Here is a 21,642-nt window from a genome sequence, read left to right as displayed (position 1 = left end):
AGGTTATAAGCTTCTTCTTTCAATAATGACACGGCACATATTAAGTAATCATCTGGTGAGCACGCCATTTGCTTAAAACCCTCATTATACTTTGTAACCAATATTAAACTTTAACGGGGTCATCGTCTGTTCTTCCCGAAATTCTTCAGCCCCATGTTTTCGAGCTTTTCAAATGGAGAGCGTTTGCGATTCAGTTGTCGGAGGAGGTGGAGGAGCAGCCGGGGTACTACAGATGTTGAGATAGGGGAGGAGGTTGCGAGTCGATTTCTTTCTCGCACATTCTCATTATACCATCGATTCATGAATCCATAAATCATATTTTGAGTTCTTGTTCTCGCATCAATGAAATCGAGCTTCACTACTTGTTCCTTGTTCGAGATTTGTACTCGCTATTAACTTCTTCTTGCTCGGTTTGTTCGGTCTATCGACATCTTTTCAAATCGAAGATAATCTATAATAAAAACAAGGATTAGATCGGATCATACACGCACACTATCATGATTTATATGGCATGTAATTCTAGACACTTTTCACATCATACATATTCGAGAATCGCTAAACCGAAGCTCGATACCAATAAATGTAACGCCCCTTACCCGAGACCGTTTCTGGAGTCGAGCACAAGGCACTACTAAACTTATTTGAGCACTTAACCAAATTTAGATAATTTATATAATACTTTTCAGACAAGCTGTCCAACTGTGTTATAGTTGCTAAATAATTCATATCTCGAGTTATAAAACTCAAAATCAAAATCCGTAAATTTTCTCTGAATTTATACTCATATATCTACTTACCAATTTTTTTCTAGAATTTTTGGTGAAGCCAATTAGTACAGTTTATTATTTAAAATCTCCCCTGTTTTAGGGTTTGACTACTCTGACCTTTGTGTATTACGAATCATGTATCTCTCTGTACAGAGCTTCAATGACTATGCCGTTTGTCTCTAATAAAACTAGACTCAATAAGGAATCTGTACATATAAAGTATGACTTCTAATTATCTTTGTAAAATTTATGGTGAATTTCCAAATTCAGAACAGGGGATCCAGAAATCGCTCTGGCCCTGTTTCACAAAAATTTAAACATCTCATAAAATATAGCTCATATACCTGTTTTGCTTCTTCCATATGAAAATAGACTCATCAAGATTCGATTCCATAATTTATTCATTATTTAATTCCATTTCTACTATTTTTAGTGATTTTTCAAAGTCAAACTACTGCTACTTACGAAAACTGTTTTAGTACAAATATTGTTAACTAGTTTATAACATCTTTACTTCAATTCATTCAAACTCTATACATGCCATATAAATCTTTAAACATAAAACAAAACTACCGAATTGATCTGAATAGTGTGCCCTGTTGTGTTGATCCGATCTACCCACTTCACTTCAAGTCAATCTACATAAAAATATTAAACACACACAAGTAAGCTTATTGAAGCTTAGTAAGCTCATAGGCATATAAACACAAATCATATCAAATATCGTACACAATCATATATCTATTAGTTTAACTATTTCATCCTCCAAATCACAATTTCATTAATAACTCATTGGAATAATTTCCATATGGCAACTCACAATTTAACTCCCTTAGGCCCATTTCTCATTTACTTCATTGTCAAATTAGGGAACAATAAGGGAATTGAGTGCTTCATTATCACATTGCCATAGTAAACTATGGACTTTCACATTGATACGCATCACACACCGAAGCCATAGCCTTGCCATGGTCTTACACGGTTCACATATCATACCGAAGCCATATCCCAGACATGGTCTTATACGGAATCACATTATCACATTATACCGATGCCATAGCCCAGCTATGGTCTTATACGGAGTCACATTATCACATTGCACCGATGCCATAGCCCAGCTATGGTCTTAAACGGGCGCACTGTGAGTTGCCATATGGAAATTATTCCAATGAGTTATTAATGAAATTGTGATTTGGAGGATGAAATAGTTAAACTAATAGATATATGATTGTGTACGATATTTGATATGATTTGTGTTTATATGCCTATGAGCTTACTAAGCTTCAATAAGCTTACTTGTGTGTGTTTAATATTTTTATGTAGATTGACTTGAAGTGAAGTGGGTAGATCGGATCAACACAACAGGGCACACTATTCAGATCAATTCGGTAGTTTTTGTTTTATGTTTAAAGATTTATATGGCATGTATAGAGTTTGAATGAATTGAAGTAAAGATGTTATAAACTAGTTAACAATATTTGTACTAAAACAGTTTTCGTAAGTAGCAGTAGTTTGACTTTGAAAATCACTAAAATAGTAGAAATGGAATTAAATAATGAATAAATTATGGAATTGAATCTTGATGAGTCTATTTTCATATGGAAGAAGCAAAACAGGTATATGAGCTATATTTTATGAGATGTTTAAATTTTTGTGAAACAGGGCCAGAGCGATTTTTGGATCCCCTGTTCTGACTTTGGAAATTCACCATAAATTTTACAAAGATAATTAGAAGTCATACTTTATATGTACAGATTCCTTATTGAGTCTAGTTTTATTAGAGACAAACGTCATAGTCATTGAAGCTCTGTACAGAGAGATATCTGATTCGTAATACACAAAGGTCAGAGTAGTCAAACCCTGAAACAGGGGAGATTTTAAATAATAAACTGTACTAATTGGCTTGACCAAAAATTCTAGAAAAAAATTGGTAAGTAGATATATGAGTATAAATTCATAGAAAATTTACGGATTTGGATTTCGAGTTTTATAACTCGAGATATGAATTATTTAGCAACTATGACACAGTTGGACAGCTTGTCTGAAAAGTATTATATAAATTATCTAAATTTGGTTAAGTGCTCAAATAAGTTTAGTAGTGCCTTGTGCTCGACTCGCAACGGTCTCGGGTAAGGGCGTTACATTTATTGGTATCGAGCTTGGTTTAGCCGATTCTCGGAATATGTATGATGTGAAAAGTGTCTAGAATTACATGCCATATAAATCGTGATAGTGTGTGTGTATGATCCGATCTAATCCTTGTTTTTATTATAGATTATCTTCGATTTGAAAAGATGTCGATAGACCGAACAAACCGAGCAAGAAGAAGTTAATAGCGAGTACAAATCTCGAACAAGGAACAAGTAGTGAAGCTCTGATTTCATTGATGCGAGAACAAGAACTCAAAAATATGATTTATGGATTCATGAATTAGTGGTATAATGAGAATGTGCGAGAAAGAAATCGACTCGCAACCTCCTCCCCTATCTCAACATCTGTAGTACCCCGGTTGCTCCTCCACCTCCTCCAAACAACTGAATCGCAAACGTTCTCCATTTGAAAAGCTCGAAAACATGGGGTGAAGAATTTTGGGGAAGAACAGACGATGACCCCGTTAAAGTGAATATTGGTTACAAAGTATAATGAGGGTTTTTAAGCAAATGGCGTGCTCACCAGATGATTACTTAATATGTGCTGTGTCATTATTGAAAGAAAAGCTTATAACCGGTGGGAAACAATAGAAGTCTGTTGTATTTACTGAGAAGATCACTTGGGAATTTTTTCAAAATGAATTTAAGAAGAAATATGTCGGTAGAAGATATCTGGATAAGAAGAAAAGAGAATTTCTCGACTTGCAACAGGGAAACAAGTCGCTGGCTGAATATGAAAGAGAATTTGTTTATCCGAGCAAATATGCTCGAGATATAGTACCCATCAAGAAGAAATGTGTATCGATTTGAAGAAGGGCTTAATGATGAGATTAAAATGATGATAGGGGCATTGAGATACGAGAATTTGTTGTTCTATCGATCGTGCTCGAAGCTTGAAGAAGTATATAATAAAAAGATGCAACGAGATAGAAGAAGTAAAGAATCTTTCAAAGAAGTGCATCTAAGTCATTTTCGGCTTTACCAGTGAAGAAATCTAAAGAGGAATTCAATGAGCCACTTCATTACCGTAAAGATCGTGAAAAAGTTGGCCAAGACAATCTGATTACAAAGCATCCGATGACTGCTTTGTTAGTGTGGGTAGTGTACAAAATACCCAAAGGCCCAAGTGTCAACATTGTGGTAGTTAGGTCAAAGTGTGGTAGTTAATTTAATATGTCATAACTGTCCACTGAAAGTGAAGGGCTGTGATTTCCCGATTTGATCTCTGCTACCCTTTCGGGAATTTGATGTTATCTTGGGCATGGATGGTTAATGAAACATGACGCAATAGTGAATTGTCGAGAAAAACGAATTAGCTTGAATGTCAAACAGGAGACATTATTTTGGTTGAGTCTGGAAATTTGGATGATATGGTTAGAATGATTTCCTTTATGTCTGCTCAGAAATTGTTGCGTAAAGGAAATGAGGCTTATTTAGCCTATATTCTTGATACTCAAGTTCGAATCAAAGTTAGAGCAACTATCTATTGTAAATGAATTCATGGATGTATTTCTGAAGAATTACCGGGTTACCACCGATAGAAGTTGAGTTCGTGATAGATGTGCTTCCGGAACAGCTCCCATATCGTGACACCGTATAGAATGGCTCCAGAGAATTAAGAGAGTTAAAACGCAGTTGCAAGAGTCATTAGACAAAGGGTTTATCGACCGAGTATGTCGTAGTGGGTGCACTGTCTTATTTGTGAAAAGAAGGATGGTTCATTGAGGTGTGCATAGATTATGAGCGGTGAATAACGTAACAATTAAAATAAATATCCTTTGCCTCGTATTGATGATTTATTCGATCAACTTAAGGATGCTACAAGTGTTTTCAAAATAGATCTCGATCTGGGTATTATCGATTAAAGGTAAAGGAATGTGATGTACCGAAAATGACTTTTAGAACTCGGTATGGTCATTATGAGTTCTTAGTTATGCCATTCGGTTTGACAAATGCTCCTGCCGCTTTTATGGATTTAATGAATCGAATTTTCCATCTTACCTAGATAGATTTGTGGTTGTGTTTATTGACGATATCTTGATATATTCAAAGAAAGAATCCGAGCATGCTCAGCACTTGAGAATTGTACTACGATATTAAGGGAAAAGCAGTTATATGCAAAATTTAGTAAATGTGAATTTTGGCTTCATGAAGTGGGATTCTTGGGTCACATTGTGTCGATTGATGGTATACGGGTAGATCCGAGTAAGGTGTCGTGGTGATTAATTGGAAAACTCCAAAGAATGTTACGAAGTGCGAAGTTTCCTTAGATTAGCTGGTTACTATCGTCGATTTGTGAAAGATTTTTCACCGATTGCTTCACCGATAACTAAATTATTACGAGAAGAATGTTGAGTTTGTATGGTCGATGAGTGCCAACAAAGTTTTGATCAATTAAAGAAAATGTTGACAGAGGCTCGGTGTTAACTCAAATTTGAATCAGTGTGCCATATGTAGTATATAGTGATGCGTCTCGAATGGTTTAGGTTGTGTATTGATGCGTCAGAAAAGTTGTAGCATATGCTTCTCGCAGTTGAAACCACATGAGAGGAACTACCCTACACATGATCTTGAGTTAGCGCCATAGTATTTGCTTTAAAATTTGGAGACACTACCTATATGGAGAGAAATGTTATGTGTATACTGAGACCATAAAAGTTTGAAATATTTAATGTCTCGTAAAGAGCTGAATTTGAGACAGGCGATGGTTAGAGCTGTTGAAAGATTACGATCTTATCATTGATTATCATCCGGGTAAGGCAAATGTAGTGGCAGATGCACTTAGTCGGAAATCATCATTATTTGCTCTTCGGGCGTTAAATGCTCATTTTTCTGTTAATGAAAATGGTTCTATATTAGTTGAATTAAAGACAAAACCAGTATTCTTTCAACGAATTCGGGAATTGCAAGATGAAGATCCGAAGTTGGTGTTGAAACGACAAATGGTTCGGGATAATTTGAACTTAGATTACTCTATTGATAATAGTGGTATGTTATACCATCGTAATAGAATTTGTGTCCCGAATAATCTAGAATTGAAGAAGGATATCTTATCAGAGGCTCATAGTAGTATGTACTCGATTCATCCGGGTAGTACGAAGATGTATTGTGATTTGAAAAAAATGTATTGATGGCACGGTATGAAACCGGAAATTTGTGAATTTGTGGCAAAATGTTTAATCATCAACAGTAAAAGTGAACATCAAGTGCCTCTGGTTTGTTACAACCCGTAATGATTCCGAATGGAAGTGGGAACATGTGACGATGGATTTTGTATCGGATTGCCGGTGACTCAAGAAAAAGATTCGATTTGGGTGATAGTAGGCAGATTAACTAAATCGGCGCATTTTATTCCGGTCGAGCATTTTTCACTTGATAAGTTAGCGGAATTATATGTGTCGAAATTGTGAGATTACATGGGTGCCGACATCAATTATTTCTGATCGAGATCCGAGGTTTACTTCGAGATTTTGGAATAAACTACAGGAAGCTTTAGGTACTAAGTTAAAATTTAGTATAGCTTTTCACCCTCAGACAGATGGACAATCAGAGCGAGTGATTCAGATTTTGGAAGATATGTTAAGGTGTTGTATACTCGAGTTCAGTGGCAGCTGGGAAAGGTACTTACCTTTAGCTGAATTTGCTTATAATAACAGTTATCAAGCTAGTATCAAAATGGCACCGTTTGAAGCTCTGTATGGAAGGAAGTGCAGAACCCCGTTGTATTGGTCAGAATTAAGTGAATCGAAATTAGTCGGAGTGGATATAATTCGGGAAACTAAAGAGAAAGTTCAGATTATTGGGAAAGTTTGAAAGTCGCTCCGATCGTCAAAAGTCGTATCTGATTTGAAAAGAAGAGATATAGAGTTCAATGTGGGTGATCGTGTGTTCTTGAAAGTTTCTCCGTGGAAGAAAGTTTTACGGTTTGGTAGAAAAGGAAAGCTTAGTCCACGATTTATTAGACCATCTGAAATCATTGAGAGGATCGGTCCCGTAGCTTATAGATTGGCCTTGCCTCCGAACTTGAGAAGATCCATAATGTATTTCATGTATCTATGTTGAGACGATATAGATCAGACCCTTCACATGTGATTCCTCATCTTGAGATAGAGCTACAATCGATATGACTTATTCGGAGGAACCCGGTGAAAGTATTAGCTCGGGAAGTTAAAGAACTACGGAATAAGCGAGTAGCGTTAGTAAAAGTGTTATGGCATCGACATGGATTGGAGGAGGCAACCTGGGAAACAGAGGAGTCAATGAGATCACAATATCCAAATTTTTGGGTAACAAATTTCGAGGACGAAATTTTTAAAGGGGAGAGTTATGTAACTACTTAATTTTCGATTGGTGTCGGAAATGGTGATTTGAGATCACTAAATTCGACAAATAAGATTGAACAAGATAGTAATTTAATATTTATGAGTCAAGTAAGAATTTAGAAGAATTTGTGAAATGGTGAAATTAGTGAATTAAAAGAATTTATTAGGTCAAACGGGTCAAAAATGAGGTATCGAGACCTCAAAGTTGAAAATCGAGCTATAAATATTTTATAAATATTTATGGAGTGTCATTGAGTTAGTATTAAAGTTCCGTTAGAAAATTTTAACGTTTGGATGGCTAATTAATTAAAAGGACTAAATTGAAAATAGTGCAAAATTTGTTAAATTGTGAGTAAATAGCTTAAGTATTTAAAAGATGGATTTAAAGAGCAATTAGACCCAAAGGTTAATGGCTTGACGGTTTGGGTATGAAATAAGCAAGAAAACAATGTGAACAAGGGCAAAATTGGAAATAGCATAAAAGTTAATAGTTAAATAATGATGTAATTGAAAAATCTAGACATTTCTTCATATTTTCTCAGCTAAAACGCCATAGAAGGTCTGAGAAAGCTGGTTTTCATATTTTACATCATGTGAGTTTAATTCTTACTTTTCTTGATAATTTTATGTTTTTATGACTTTTACAATTAGGTCCACTTGTAGAATTCATTAGTTTTGATTTTATGGGTGAAATTGGAAGTTACCCTGGATGGATAAGGAATTTTATGATGAATTATTATGAAATTTAAGTTCTAATTTTATATTAAGGTGGTTTTATTAAGTGATTTTGATAGGAAATGATATTTAGGACCTAATTGTGAAAAAGTTGTGAATTGAAGGTTTCTGTTGAAATTAAGAATATAAAAGGTTTTGAAATAGTTTATAATGATAAAATAAAGTGTTAATTGAGAAAAATTAGTTCAATTGATGGGTGAATTGAGAAGGGACTAAATTGTGAAAATTGTAAATTTTGGGGTAAAAGTGCAATTTCAAAATTTGAACAGCATAAATTGTGAAGTGAAATAGAATTGAAATGGATGCTAATGAAGGAATGATTTTATAATTATAGATCAAGAAAACGAATCAATCGTGGAAAGGAGAAAATTCAAGAATAGTCCACAATTTCTCGACTTTTACAAATTAGTCCAGGTAAGTTCATATGGCAAAGTTCAATGTTTTGATATGAAAATATTATGATTGTTAAAGTATTTTATTGTTGATGAATACTATCAATTTGCATTAACTAATGAATAATGTGTAACTAAAAGTACAAATTAGTAGGAACAATGGATTTGAGTGCTTCTATTCTGTGACCCTGATGAGTTGACGAAACATATGTGACAAGTGTGCCCGTTTAAGACCATAACTGGGCTGTGGCATCGATGCAATGTGATAATGTGACTCCGTATAAGACCATAGCTGGGCTATGGCATCGGTATAATGTGATAATGTGATTCAGTATAAGACCATGTCAGGATATGGCTTCGGTATGATATGTGAACCGTGTAAGCCCATGGCAAGGCTATGGCTTCGTGTGTGATGCGTATCAATGTGAAAGTCCATAGTTTACTATGGCAATGTGATAATGAAGCACTCAATTCCCTTATTGTTCCCTAATTTGACAATGAAGTAAATGAGAAATGGGCCTAAGGGAGTTAAATTGTGAGTTGCCATATGGAAATTATTCCAATGAGTTATTAATGAAATTGTGATTTGGAGGATGAAATAGTTAAACTAATAGATATATGATTGTGTACGATAGTTGATATGATTTGTGTTTATATGCCTATGAGCTTACTAAGCTTCAATAAGCTTACTTGTGTGTGTTTAATATTTTTATGTAGATTGACTTAAAGTGAAGTGGGTAGATCGGATCAACACAACAGGGCACACTATTCAGATCAATTCCGGTAGTTTTTGTTTTATGTTTAAAGATTTATATGGCATGTATAGAGTTTGAATGAATTGAAGTAAAGATGTTATAAACTAGTTAACAATATTTGTACTAAAATAGTTTTCGGTAAGTAGCAGTAGTTTGACTTTGAAAAATCACTAAAAATAGTAGAAATGGAATTAAATAATGAATAAATTATGGAATCGAATCTTGATGAGTCTATTTTCATATGGAAGAAGCAAAACAGGTATATGAGCTATATTTTATGAGATGTTTAAATTTTTGTGAAACAGGGCCAGAGCGATTTCTGGATCCCCTGTTCTGACTTTGGAAATTTACCATAAATTTTACAAAGATAATTAGAAGTCATACTTTATATGTACAGATTCCTTATTGAGTCTAGTTTTATTAGAGACAAACGGCATAGTCATTGAAGCTCTGTACAGAGAGATATCTGATTCGTAATACACAAAGGTCAGAGTAGTCAAACCCTGAAACAGGGGAGATTTTAAATAATAAACTGTACTAATTGGCTTGACCAAAAATTCTATAAAAAAAATTGGTAAGTAGATATATGAGTATAAATTCATAGAAAATTTACGGATTTGGATTTTGAGTTTTATAACTCAAGATATGAATTATTTAGCAACTATGACACAGTTGGACAGCTTGTCTGAAAAGTATTATATAAATTATCTAAATTTGGTTAAGTGCTCAAATAAGTTTAGTAGTGCCTTGTGCTCGACTCCGGAAACGGTCTCGGGTAAGGGGCGTTACACGCACTTATCACATATTTTTCGTCAATTCATCAGGGTCACAGAATAGAAGCACTCAAATCCATTGTTCCTACTAATTTGTACTTTTAGTTACACATTATTTATTAGTTAATGCAAATTGATAGTATTCATCAACAATAAAATACTTTAACAATCATAAGATTTTCATATCAAAACATTGAACTTTGCCATATGAACTTACCTGGACTAATTTGTAAAAGTCGTAGAAATTCAGGGACTATTCTTGAATTTTCTCCTTTCCACGATTCAGTTCGTTTTCTTGATCTATAATTATAAAATCATTCCTTCATTAGCATCCATTTCAATTCTATTTCACTTCACAATTTATGCTGTTCAAATTTTGAAATTGCACTTTTACCCCAAAATTTACAATTTTCACAATTTAGTCCCTTCTCAATTCACCCATCAATTGAACTAATTTTTCTCAATTAACACTTTATTTTATCATTATAAACTATTTCAAAACCTTTTATATTCTTAATTTCAACAGAAACCTTCAATTCATAACTTTTTCACAATTAGGTCCTAAATATCATTTCCTATCAAAATCACTTAATAAAACCACCTTAATATAAAATTAGAACTTAAATTTCATAATAATTAATCATAAAATTCCTTATCCATCCAGGGTAACTTCCAATTTCACCCATAAAATCAAAAACTAATGAGTTCTACAAGTGGACCTAATTGTAAAAGTCATAAAAACATAAAATTATCAAGAAAAGTAAGAATTAAACTCACATGATGTAAAATATGAAAACCAGCTTTCTCCAGACCTTCTATGGCGTTTTAGCTGAGAAAATATGAAGAAATGTCTAGATTTTTCAATTACATCATTATTTAACTATTAACTTTTATGCTATTTCCAATTTTGCCCTTGTTCACATTGTTTTCTTGCTTATTTCATACCCAAACCGTCCAGCCATTAACCTTTGGGTCTAATTGCTCTTTAAATCCATATTTTAAATACTTAAGCTATTTACTCACAATTTAACAAATTTTGCGCTATTTTCAATTTAGTCCTTTTAATTAATTAGCCATCCAAACGTTAAAATTTTCTAACGAAACTTTAATACTAACTCAATGACACTCCATAAATATTTATAAAAATATTTATAGCTCGATTTTCAACTTTGAGGTCTCGATACCTCATTTTTGACCCGTTTGACCTAATAAATTCTTTTAATTCACTAATTTCACCATTTCACAAATTCTTCTAAATTCTTACTTGACTCATAAATATTAAATTACTATCTTGTTCAATCTTATTTGTCGAATTTAGTGATCTCAAATCACCATTTCCGACACCACTGAAAATTAGGCCGTTACATTTATGCCACGTTGTATGTTATTGGATAAGTATGTATCTATGCATGTGGTGTGAGAGTGACAAAAGGCTTGATAATTAGCCTATTTCTGGCCACACGGCCTGAGCACATGGGCGTGTGAAGCCTTAACGTAAGAGATTTTTCTAAGTTTTTCATGAGTTCTCGATTGGGTCCCGAACCGCCCCGAATGCATGTATTGGGCCTCGTAAGCTCGCATAAGGGACAGATTGCATGTGAAAAGAAAAGTTTTTAATTATTTGAGATTTCATGGCCCTGTTTAGTATGGAAGTGTTAGTAAAAGTCAGGTAGCACCTCGAACCCCGTCCCGGCGTCGGATGCGGGCGAGGGGTGTTACAGGAATAATATTAGTCAAAAGAACCTACCAATACTGTTCAGATTAAGCAAAACTTAAGGCAGATTTAACGCGTATAGAATAACTCTTTGCTTCATGGAAGATCATACATACCCTAAAGCCGAAAGTGACAAAATTTCCTTTGATAATAACTTTAAAAAAAAATGAAACAAAGGGTTCAAGTTCAGTTTATTAATTTGTTCTTAGAAAAGCTTAGCAAAAATTGCAAGAGAAACCAACTTGCATTAGAATGTTTTAGCCTAGTATTTGTAATAGAAATCCCAATCCCAAATAGCAGATGCCAAGCTGACCAGTTTGACATCATAGTAAACGATGTGATTTGTTAACTGATGGGAACCAAAGGACCAAAATTTTCAGCTTTGGGCGGCAGAAAGGGCCAAAACCAAAATCCAAGCTGTCTAACTAGTGATGTGTTGACAACATACTAATCAATAATTTAACCTATCTAACAAAGATTGATTAACTAATGACTCAAAACTGAACATTAATTAAAACACACTTCTTGATGAGGATAATGTTTCAAGAACCGGACATTTGAGGTGACCTCTGAGGACCATTATTGCAGGATTGCTTGCATGAATTAAAGGGTTCTTTTTTTAAAAAAAATTTTGACTCCATAACAAGTAGGACAACGCTTATCATGATTAAAACCCTTGGTTTTTATTTCATGAATCAACCACAGATGAAATAATAGACAGGTGATGGGCAAAAACAAAGTTGTTTGAGCCTAACCTTTCAAATCAACAATCTCTTTCATGTAAAAATAAAAATAAAAAATTTAACAAGTCCTTGTTTTGGAGATGGCAACGGTGGTTTGGTCAATGAAGAAGTTAATGTGGGTGTAAAATAAGACCACTTGGATCCGGCCATGTCTGTCTATAGAAATATAGAATAAAAAAAACCTCGCGAGACTCAACAGAGTCAAGGTAGGCTTGGACATAAAGCATCAGCTATGTGCCATTATATGGGTGTGAGGACCCCAACAGGTCGGCCCCGGCCATTTCAATTTCTCCAGTTTCAATTTGTATGATGGATGAGAGAAGTGAATCAATATTCCGCATAAGGTCAAAATATAGGGTTTGTATGTATTGGGGTTGGTTGTAGGGACATGAGCAAAAGCATGACTAGGGAGGTCAAGTGATGTCTGAGGATGAAAGCAAAATGAAGAGAGGGAAAAAGCTACAAAACAAATTTATTACGTCTTATGAGTTAACCAATTTTAGACTAGCATTATTACATATCAAGAATACTAAAAATGTGTAGTTTTCAATTTCAAATGAAGTTATGCAAACAAAATATCCCCCTTTTCTTTTCTGTTTTTCTTCTAACGGATTTCCAATATTTTATTTATATATATTTCGAATTTTATTTTAGATTAACTTAGAAAACCCTATTCAAATTTTACTAGGCCTAGTACTTTGTGTAAATTGTGGCTTTAGTATTTATACTTTAATTCAATCAATTTTAGTTATGATCTAATGGCAATAGTTAAATTTGTTTGGTTAATTTATATCATTAGTCCTATATTATCCCTAAAGTTATAAACTTAGTCCAGTTCACCAATTGGATCTTTTTTAGTGGCTATATTTTTTTAATATAAAAATTTTAGTCTTAATGCAAACAATGACCATTAAATATATTAAGCGAGGTTTTTTTATTAATATGTGAAATTAACAAATAGACATAATATTACATATATAATAATATGTTTGATACATTAAATTTTAAAAATAACATGCTTAATTTAATGAATTTAATAGTTAACATTTGATTAAGACTAAAATTTTCAAATTCTAAAAATATAGAGATTAAAAATGACTAAATTAAAGTATAGATAATAAATCCATAAAATATAGATTGTAATAACCATGGGAAAATAAATAGTTGGCACCTCCATGAAACTATTAATTTACTAATACTAATTAAATAAGTAAACGAAAAACAAAATTAAGAAGATTCGTACGGATTCATTGGTCCGTAGATAAGCAATTAAAAATGACGTTGGTTTCACGAGGTAAGCCAGTCCAGGTGGACTTGCGTGATTCGCTTCCCTTCCATTTTACCAATTAAAACCTGTGTGGCTCCTTAATGCGGAAGGTGCCGCCTCCGCCTTCTGAACATATTCCCAACTCATAAAGTACCAATGCACGTATATAAAACATTCATATATTCTTCTCTTGAGGATGATATTGGTTGAATACGAATTCAAAAAAATGTGATATTAAAAATATATATATCCTCTCCACAGTTTTATTATTTTTTATAGGGTGAGTGAGAAAATATGTAAATTAATGATTCTTTGTATTATACAAAAGAAAGCAGTGAAGTGCTCCATCAATGAGATTCATCTATAATCCCCCAATTTCTACATATCCCCTCTTTTATCTTCTCTCCTAACAACCTCATCTATACAATCTATAGTTGACCAAATTAAAAAACCATCATCTTCTTCTCTCACTTGCACCTCCTTTCTCTTCATATAAGTAAGCATTCCACACAAGTTTCAGAACAACAGATTTCACTTTTAGCTTTGCTAATGCCCATCGAAATTCTTCACTCCATCCACCTCCATTTTTATGAATACTGTAAAGTTGCAACACTTCTGGCCATACTTTCTTTGACTAATTTAGCACAATTTTTAAATTTAAAAAAAAAAAAAAAAGTGATTCCTGGACTCAAATCCTCTGCAGCAAAGCAAACAGCTTCCATAAATATTTAAGCTCTTTGAGGTAAATTTATCCTTTTGTGGGCAACCTGTTAAAATTTGCCACCTAAGCAATTATGGAATGATTGGGAATATTAAGCGGACGCCACTCCAATTTCACTTTCTCCTATCTCTGCTCCCATATTTTAGAGACAGATACAACTCCAAGAACAACAGCAATATCTTTAAGCTTCACCTGTTTCCCTCCCAACTTTCCAAATACGACTCTACCGAAAACATAATTTCTTTTTTATGTACATATGTTTCTTATATTTGAATTTTAGTTTTTTAAAAATATCAATTAAAAACACCTAGAGATTTCTTAAATTTACTTATGGTGTCAATGTATCAGATAATTACTTTTAAATGAAAATTATAATAAAAATGAGGGTTCATTGGTGCAGGTTAAGGTTCATTAGAATATTTGATGAGAAATGGATTTAGTAGTACAAAATCTTCTACTACAAAAGTAAAGGAACTATAATTCTCCATATGATAATGAAATGATACTCGGGGAAGCCTTCCATTGCCAGGCCATCAGCATTCCCAGAATCTTAAGACGCCAGCTCCTCCTAACACCGGCAACAAAAATCTTGGCCTCCTTAGAATTTGAAACACTTTTTCTTCTGCATCTTCCTCTTCCTTTCTCTTCTCATTCTTACATCAAAAGACATCTCATTATTACAACCGCTAACGAACATATGGAATCACCAATGAATTGTGGTGCCTAAAATCCTATGTACACATGCACATCCCGTAAATAATTAAAGAAGAAAAAAAAAAAGAATCTTTCCTATCAGATAGTTTGTAGCAATTGCTGTTGAAAATATTCTGCTAATTTTAATATAAAAGCAAATGAGTAAATGTTTAAAACAACTAACTATCCAACAGGGGAGTCTAACAGAAAGACCCATTATAAGAGATGTGAATATGAGAGGGTTGAAACTTGGCAGATAGTTTGGAGTGCCCCTGATTTGGTTTCACCAAACTTCATTAATCATATGTTTGCATTGCGGATGAGATGAGATTAGAAAAGCCACATGGCTTCAAAACCTTTATGGGCTTTTGGTATTTAAGTGAACACCATTGCTCCGTGATCAAGGACAAAATTTCGACAAGTTAGTGAGGCTAGCCTCAAGAAATGTGTTGAACCATGCAACATTATACAAGGATCTGTCAAGTCTTTCCAATGATGCATCGTTTCCCTCTCACTTGTTAGACCAGGTCAAGAATTGTCCCTTAGGTTCAATCTCCATAAGATTACAAAGCCCTACAACACTACTTAAACAATATATCACATTTCCTTTGATTGCGCCAATTTTAACAGAAATTTTTTCTATTATAATGAGGACTTGATTAAAGTCCCACAAGCACCATTTTTAGTTCTTCGTTGTCTTACTGATGATATCAAATAATAGATTCCATACAATCTTGTTGCTATTATGATTCGGATCACCGTAGCAACAAGTGTGGAAAAAAAAAAAAGAAGTTTTGCACATCATTATACATAGCAAGATGGATTTTATTTTTGTCAATGGAAAGATTATGAACAGAAAGTGAATGATCCCATAAAACAAAAATCCTCTCACTCTTCCCAACTCAAGAGACCCCCGCACAATCAACACAAAATCTTTTTCATAAGCCCATACAACTAATTCTTCCACTGCCTTTTTCGTTTCATCGTAAAACTGTATATAGATTTATAAGGAGAAAGGTACCGTCCCAGGCCTTAGGCTAGAAACAAAACAAACCTGATGTACATGCTGCCCTCTAGACTAGAGAATTGGCGGAATTACAGTGTGCAACACATGACAGAAGAAAACTTATGGCCCTTTGCCGGATGTGGAGGTTGGTATCGATATTTGCTGGGTTTAACAAACAGACTAACCTGTTTTCTGGCCATCATAAATTGTTAATGTAAGTTGGCAGATGTATCTCATCGGTCAGTTTCTTATGTATCTTTTGGTTGCATTGTGGAGTCGGATTGATTTATCAAATAGTTCAGATTGGTTATGCTTGGTGAAGGCTGAATTACGATACTTATCGTTAGGAGAATCATCTCTCAACCAAGTAAAACATGCTTAAATGTTAAACCATGGTTGAAGTTCAACTGCCCTACAACTACAAGGCCCAAATTCATGAACCACTATTGTTCACTTTGCTGTATGAATGAACCCATTGGGTTATGATTCAACATTTCAAAACTGATTACCCAGGAATTCAATCATCGTTAGGGGAACAAAGAGCAGGATCCATTGCTTTTGAGATGGATAAATGTCAGAATGCATACGTGGCACGTTGTTTAACGTACGTACAGGGTTAGGTGTACGGGGGGCGGACAATCAACTTGTTTGTCTTCACCTGTTAAACTATCGAGCGTAAGGAAACGCGAACTGATTATGTACCCATCACACACGTACCTTTAACCTGACCCTTCTTTTCATTTTCCCTCCTTTTAGCCAGCCACGTCAGGTTGAATTCAGTAAAATCAGCGCTGACGCAGCAGCGGATCCGATTTAGATCAGTAATTTTGCCCATTGATATCGAATATGATATTAATAAATTTTATTGGAATTCAAAAGTATATATAAATTCGCTAATATTTTAAATGATAATAATTTAATAAACTTATGAAATATATAAATTTTATTACTATAAGTTAGTTGGATCAGCTTGTAAATTAAACAACAATTTTAAATATTTATGTACTAAACTTGAAAATGACATAAAATTATAAACATTTTAATTAAAATTATTTAATGCAATTTGAAAGCTGGACAGAGAAAACAAAAATCATATAGTTTCAACTACCTCTATATGTTTTTATTTCTAACATATAAAAGACGAATGAGTACACTAAAATTCCTTTAAAATATATTGTTTGGTTGTATTTGTTGTTACATAAAGAAAACCCTTAAATTCCCATTCAAATTTATTGACGATAACTTTTGGTAAAGGAAACGGAGCCGAAATGCAATGAACACGTTGGTTGAAAATATAAACTAGTGGTGAAATGTCACATAATTATTGGAAAAATACTTGTTCAAGTGGCTTAACCCTCGACTGTCTCCATATGTATAGTCAAGAATTACACTACAAAATTTGGTTGTTCGTAATCAAAATTAGGTCATTCTTCACGACTTGTCTTTTTCAATATTAAACTTTTTTTGGACCGATATGAATAAATATTTGCCCCAATATGTGAAAGAATAATAATATCTCCTTTTTCCTAAGAAAAATTAATGTCCTTTTTTTTAGTATAAAGAACAACTAGATCCCTGCCTTGTGGCCTTCAAATTTAAGGGAAATATCGTATAATAATTAACATAATCTAGAAAGTTACAGCTCATAAATATATATACGTAGCAAGTTGGCCTCTTTCCACCGTGCAAAATGGTTAGGCACAAATATATATTATATTGAAAACCTTGGTTTTAAATTAATTAGTTAGGAAATGACTGCATATATAATAAGATATAAGCATTGAGGGGGACCAAAGAGACTGAAATGAATAATACCACAGATGTATTGGGAGTGTGGTTGGATTGCATGGTGCAAGAGAAAGTGAGATAGTTACAAGAGCTACCACTCAATGGCCTGTAATAAGCCAGGAAACCCTAATACCTAAAATATCTCACTTGTGGGCTGCAACTCAACGACTCTGATATTATTTTTAAAGCTTTTTTTCATAACGGGAATGGTATAGGCGACATATTATTGTTCACTCACTGTCACTGGTCCTAACGCGTACTGCTCATCAACCCTTCACAACAACAACCGCCAATATTGTTGGCTAACTCAAGAAGATATAATCCGTTACCTTCTCAATTCCATCGGCCTTTTTTGCCCCACTGCTGCTAATCCCATCAACTCCCTCGACATCATCGACACTCGGAATAAGATGGCCCTTCATTATGATGACCCGGCCTCGTCTGCCTTACCTTTCATTTCCCGGTCCCTCGAGATTCAAGCTTCCGTTGCTATAGTTGACAGTGACGGAAAGTTGGTCGGTGAAATTTCGCCTTTCACGTTAAATTATTGCGATGAGGATGTAGCAGCTGCCATTGCTACCCTTTCGGCTGGTGATTTGTTGGCTTATGTTGACTGCGGGGGGCCACCGGAGGATTTAGTTCAGTTGGTGAAGAAAAGGTTGCAAGAGCGGAATTTAGAGCAAGCTTTGGAATTGGTAGAAGAATATTCGTCCGGAGCTTCGATTTCAACATCGTATTCGTCTTCTTCTTCGGACGATGAATTTGGAATGGGGAGGAGTGCGAGATGGATGGGGTACTCAGCGAGAGCGGTGAGGAGATCGGAAGCAATCGTGTCTTATCCATGGAGCTCGTCGGTGGCAGTGATGATTCAGGCGCTTACGCGTCGAGTAAGTTATGTGTGGGTGGTCGACGACGACGGAACTTTAGCCGGCATATATACTGTCCTCTAAATGGATAAATGGCAGGATTAAATTTGGTTTAAACAATTTAAAAAAGGGTATCTGATTTAACTATGAACTTAATATTGTTCTTAACAAGTTCTTTTTTTGGTATGATATTTTGCATTACGTAGGCTGTGGATTTATATTATAGACATTGTTGCTCTCTTTTATAGTTGTCTTATCTATAATAGTGCGAGCCCTAACTCAGCTGTCACTTGGCTCCCACTGTTTTTATGCGCGCATATAGTTCATGAATATACTCTGAATTAGTATGTGTAAACAAGAGGATAAAATTTTGTGAAATATTGCAAATTGTTCTTAATAAATAAGTCTTTTCGGATTAGTCTAGTTACCCCCAATAGTATATTAACAACAAACTTATTTGGTGGATCAGACATTGTCTAGGAGATGCAGAAAAGTGGGGAACTTAAGGTTAGCTAAGAAAGGGACTCTGGAGGATCGTCTGAGAAGTTTGATTTGATCGTCATTTGTGATGCTCTTCATGAAGGGTTAACCCAGATGCTCCACGATGTGGTTTCAGCTCCAAAGTTGTCAACGGCCTAAGGGAGGCAGGTGTGAGTTTTGGGTGGTTGGATATTTTACTGATGATGAAGTCAGACAGGGCTTGGAAGTCATTTCAAACTGGCTGACTATTCCTCAACCTTATTACAAAGGAAAGCTTGTTGGAGGTTGTGATATTATGTTGGAGCTAAAAACAATGATGAGCCGAATGCCAGAGTGTCTCAGTAGGGTGGTTCAATCTGTTTAAGATAAATATGGCTTCAATTATAGACTCCAGCCTTCCAAGTTAAATATGTGGCAATTGACATCACTTTAGAAAGTTTTTTTTCCCTGGTTTGGATTTTTCTTCGAACTCCTAATACCTGTGTTTTTGAGGGATGATCAAGTAGTATTCCCTGTAACAGCACTACGTACGTGCATCATTTTAGGTTTGGGCTGTTGTTAACTTCCCTTATTTTGAGTAGACTTTCCTGGAATGCTTGTTTCAAAATTTTAGTGTGTGTAGTAACAAGGCGGTAAGATCTGTCAATATTTAAAAAAGACTATTCAAGTAATTGTCTTAAATTTACTAGTAATCCGGCGACGGAAAATGTTTAGTCAAATTCATTTTTGGTTACTATTAGTATCTGAAAGATTAAGTGCAACAGGCCTTTAACCTGTTGCTGTGGTGTAGTGGTTATCACGTCAGTCTTACACACTGAAGGTCCCCAGTTCGATCCTGGGCAGCAACATCAGTGGTCTTTTTCTTCTTGCTGAATTTTCCTAAGATGAGTTTTAATGCTATTGATTGCACGCTCTTAGAATTTGTGGAATCGTAAGGTTTTTCATTCAGTTAGTAAATTAGATAAAAATCGAGAGATTAAAGACGAAAAATAACATTTGGATTTCAATTGCCAAGCATTTTTTAGATTACCATTTATTTGACCGTCGTACTTGTATGCACCCTTAAAGGCTAATTGCCCAACTCAAAGCACCCAAGTTCAATTATCCATTCCTAAAAATCCCATATTCTTTGGAATTTATTATATGAAAAAGAAATTGATAGATATTTAAGCCTTAAAAAAATATACAAATCTATCCAAATTTTCATATTTGCTTCTATCTTTTTTCTCCCCTGTCAACACAAAAGGAGAGGAGTCTTTGACTTTTCTTTGTCACTCCCATATTTCTATCACCAAACACACCATACATTAACTTCACTTTTCTCTTCTTCTTTTTTAAACGTGAATGGCCTGTACTACAAAGAGAGGAAATTTTATATTACAAAAAAAAAAGAAAGAAAGATATTTTAGACAAAATCAACTTTTTTTTAAAAAAAAAATTTACAAATAGAATTTAAAAACTTTAATATGTTGTTTCTATGTATGTATTAAAAATGTGCCACGTTACTATTATTATTTATGAAATGTAAAACTTGGTAAACAAAATTGGGAGCCTTTGAAATCCAGAAAAGGGTGTTGTCAGCTGACAGCCAACTCACCACTTGAGTTTGCCTTCTTATCTTTGGATCTATCCCCTTTCAATAACTCATTCTTCTTTTTCTTTTTTGAATCCCAAACATGCTTATCTATTATTTCCGTCTTAAATTGATGCTAATTATTGGTCTATATCAAATTGATGTAATATTTCAATATTTTAAACTAATTACATCCAAGAATGAAATATAATTGTTTAATTAAAAATTTTAAAAGTTGTATTTGCAATCAATATATTTATATATGTAAGGAAGATTCTTTGCATGAATATAATATGTATTACTAAATTTTGACATATCATAATATTAAGTTAAAAAATTATGTAATAGACATATTTATTAAAATTTTGTATAAAAATAAATTTGATGTTTCAGTTATAATGATAAAATTAATTATTTTTCATGTATGATATTCTAAATTTGTATCGATTTATTATATAAAAATATCTTCATAAACTTATACTAAAAAAATTTAATAATTTCATAACTAAATATTTTATATCTAATATTAATTCAATAAAAATTTAAAATAGATATAAAATATAAATAAAATCAAAATGGCACGTGAAAATACATCATAATGCATTGACTACCTTAACTTGAAATGGGAAATCATGAATGGATCGGCATCTATTAAAGGAAAAGTGCGAATTTGCGACAGTAAGCGGCAATCACTTTGGGAAAAAGGCTTTTCTCCTTGGTACCTCTAACTTTCTTTTTGTGAAAATTACATTTATTTTTTCATAAAATAAGATGTATATCTTTTATATCAGATTATAAAGATTAATTTTTTCAAATATTTATAACTGTCACTCTCAACAATTTAATTAAATTTGTGTTACAAAGACGTCACATTAAAAGATAATATTTTAAAAAAAA

At 33.8% G+C, this 21,642-nt stretch overlaps 1 protein-coding gene and 1 non-coding gene across 3 annotated transcripts; both read left to right on the top strand.

Moving 5' to 3' along the window:
* The first annotated feature begins 17,861 nt into the window (after window positions 1-17,861).
* Window positions 17,862-19,779, top strand: LOC108450973 (CBS domain-containing protein CBSX5-like). Of its 2 annotated transcripts, none has more exons than XM_053027764.1 (2): window positions 17,862-18,713; window positions 19,162-19,779. In XM_053027764.1, exons 1-2 carry the CDS (start codon window positions 18,237-18,239, stop codon window positions 19,246-19,248), a joined length of 564 nt encoding a protein of 187 aa, XP_052883724.1. In that variant the 5' UTR covers window positions 17,862-18,236; the 3' UTR covers window positions 19,249-19,779. The 2 variants fall into 2 exon arrangements, with proteins under 2 accessions (XP_052883724.1, XP_052883725.1); XM_053027765.1 differs by having other exon boundaries at window positions 17,873-18,823.
* Window positions 19,780-19,947: 168 nt separating this feature from the next.
* Window positions 19,948-20,020, top strand: TRNAV-UAC (transfer RNA valine (anticodon UAC)). Its single transcript has one exon. It is a non-coding gene; the product is annotated as a tRNA-Val (tRNA).
* Window positions 20,021-21,642: the final 1,622 nt, after the last annotated feature.

The sequence above is a fragment of the Gossypium arboreum genome, chromosome 5, assembly GCF_025698485.1.
Source record: "Gossypium arboreum isolate Shixiya-1 chromosome 5, ASM2569848v2, whole genome shotgun sequence".
NCBI classification, from domain to species: Eukaryota; Viridiplantae; Streptophyta; class Magnoliopsida; order Malvales; family Malvaceae; genus Gossypium; species Gossypium arboreum.
The sequence above is the reverse complement of the archived record's forward strand: the minus strand, read 5'-3'. Positions and strand labels throughout refer to the sequence as shown.

Excerpts from the sequence above, each read along its gene's own strand:
- LOC108450973 (XM_053027764.1), top strand. The coding sequence starts at position 18,237 with ATGGCCCTTCATTATGATGACCCGGCCTCGTCTGCCTTACCTTTCATT. Across the intron at positions 18,714-19,161 it reads TTCAGGCGCTTACGCGTCGA|ACATTGTCTAGGAGATGCAG; the intron begins GTAAGTTATGTG and ends TTGGTGGATCAG.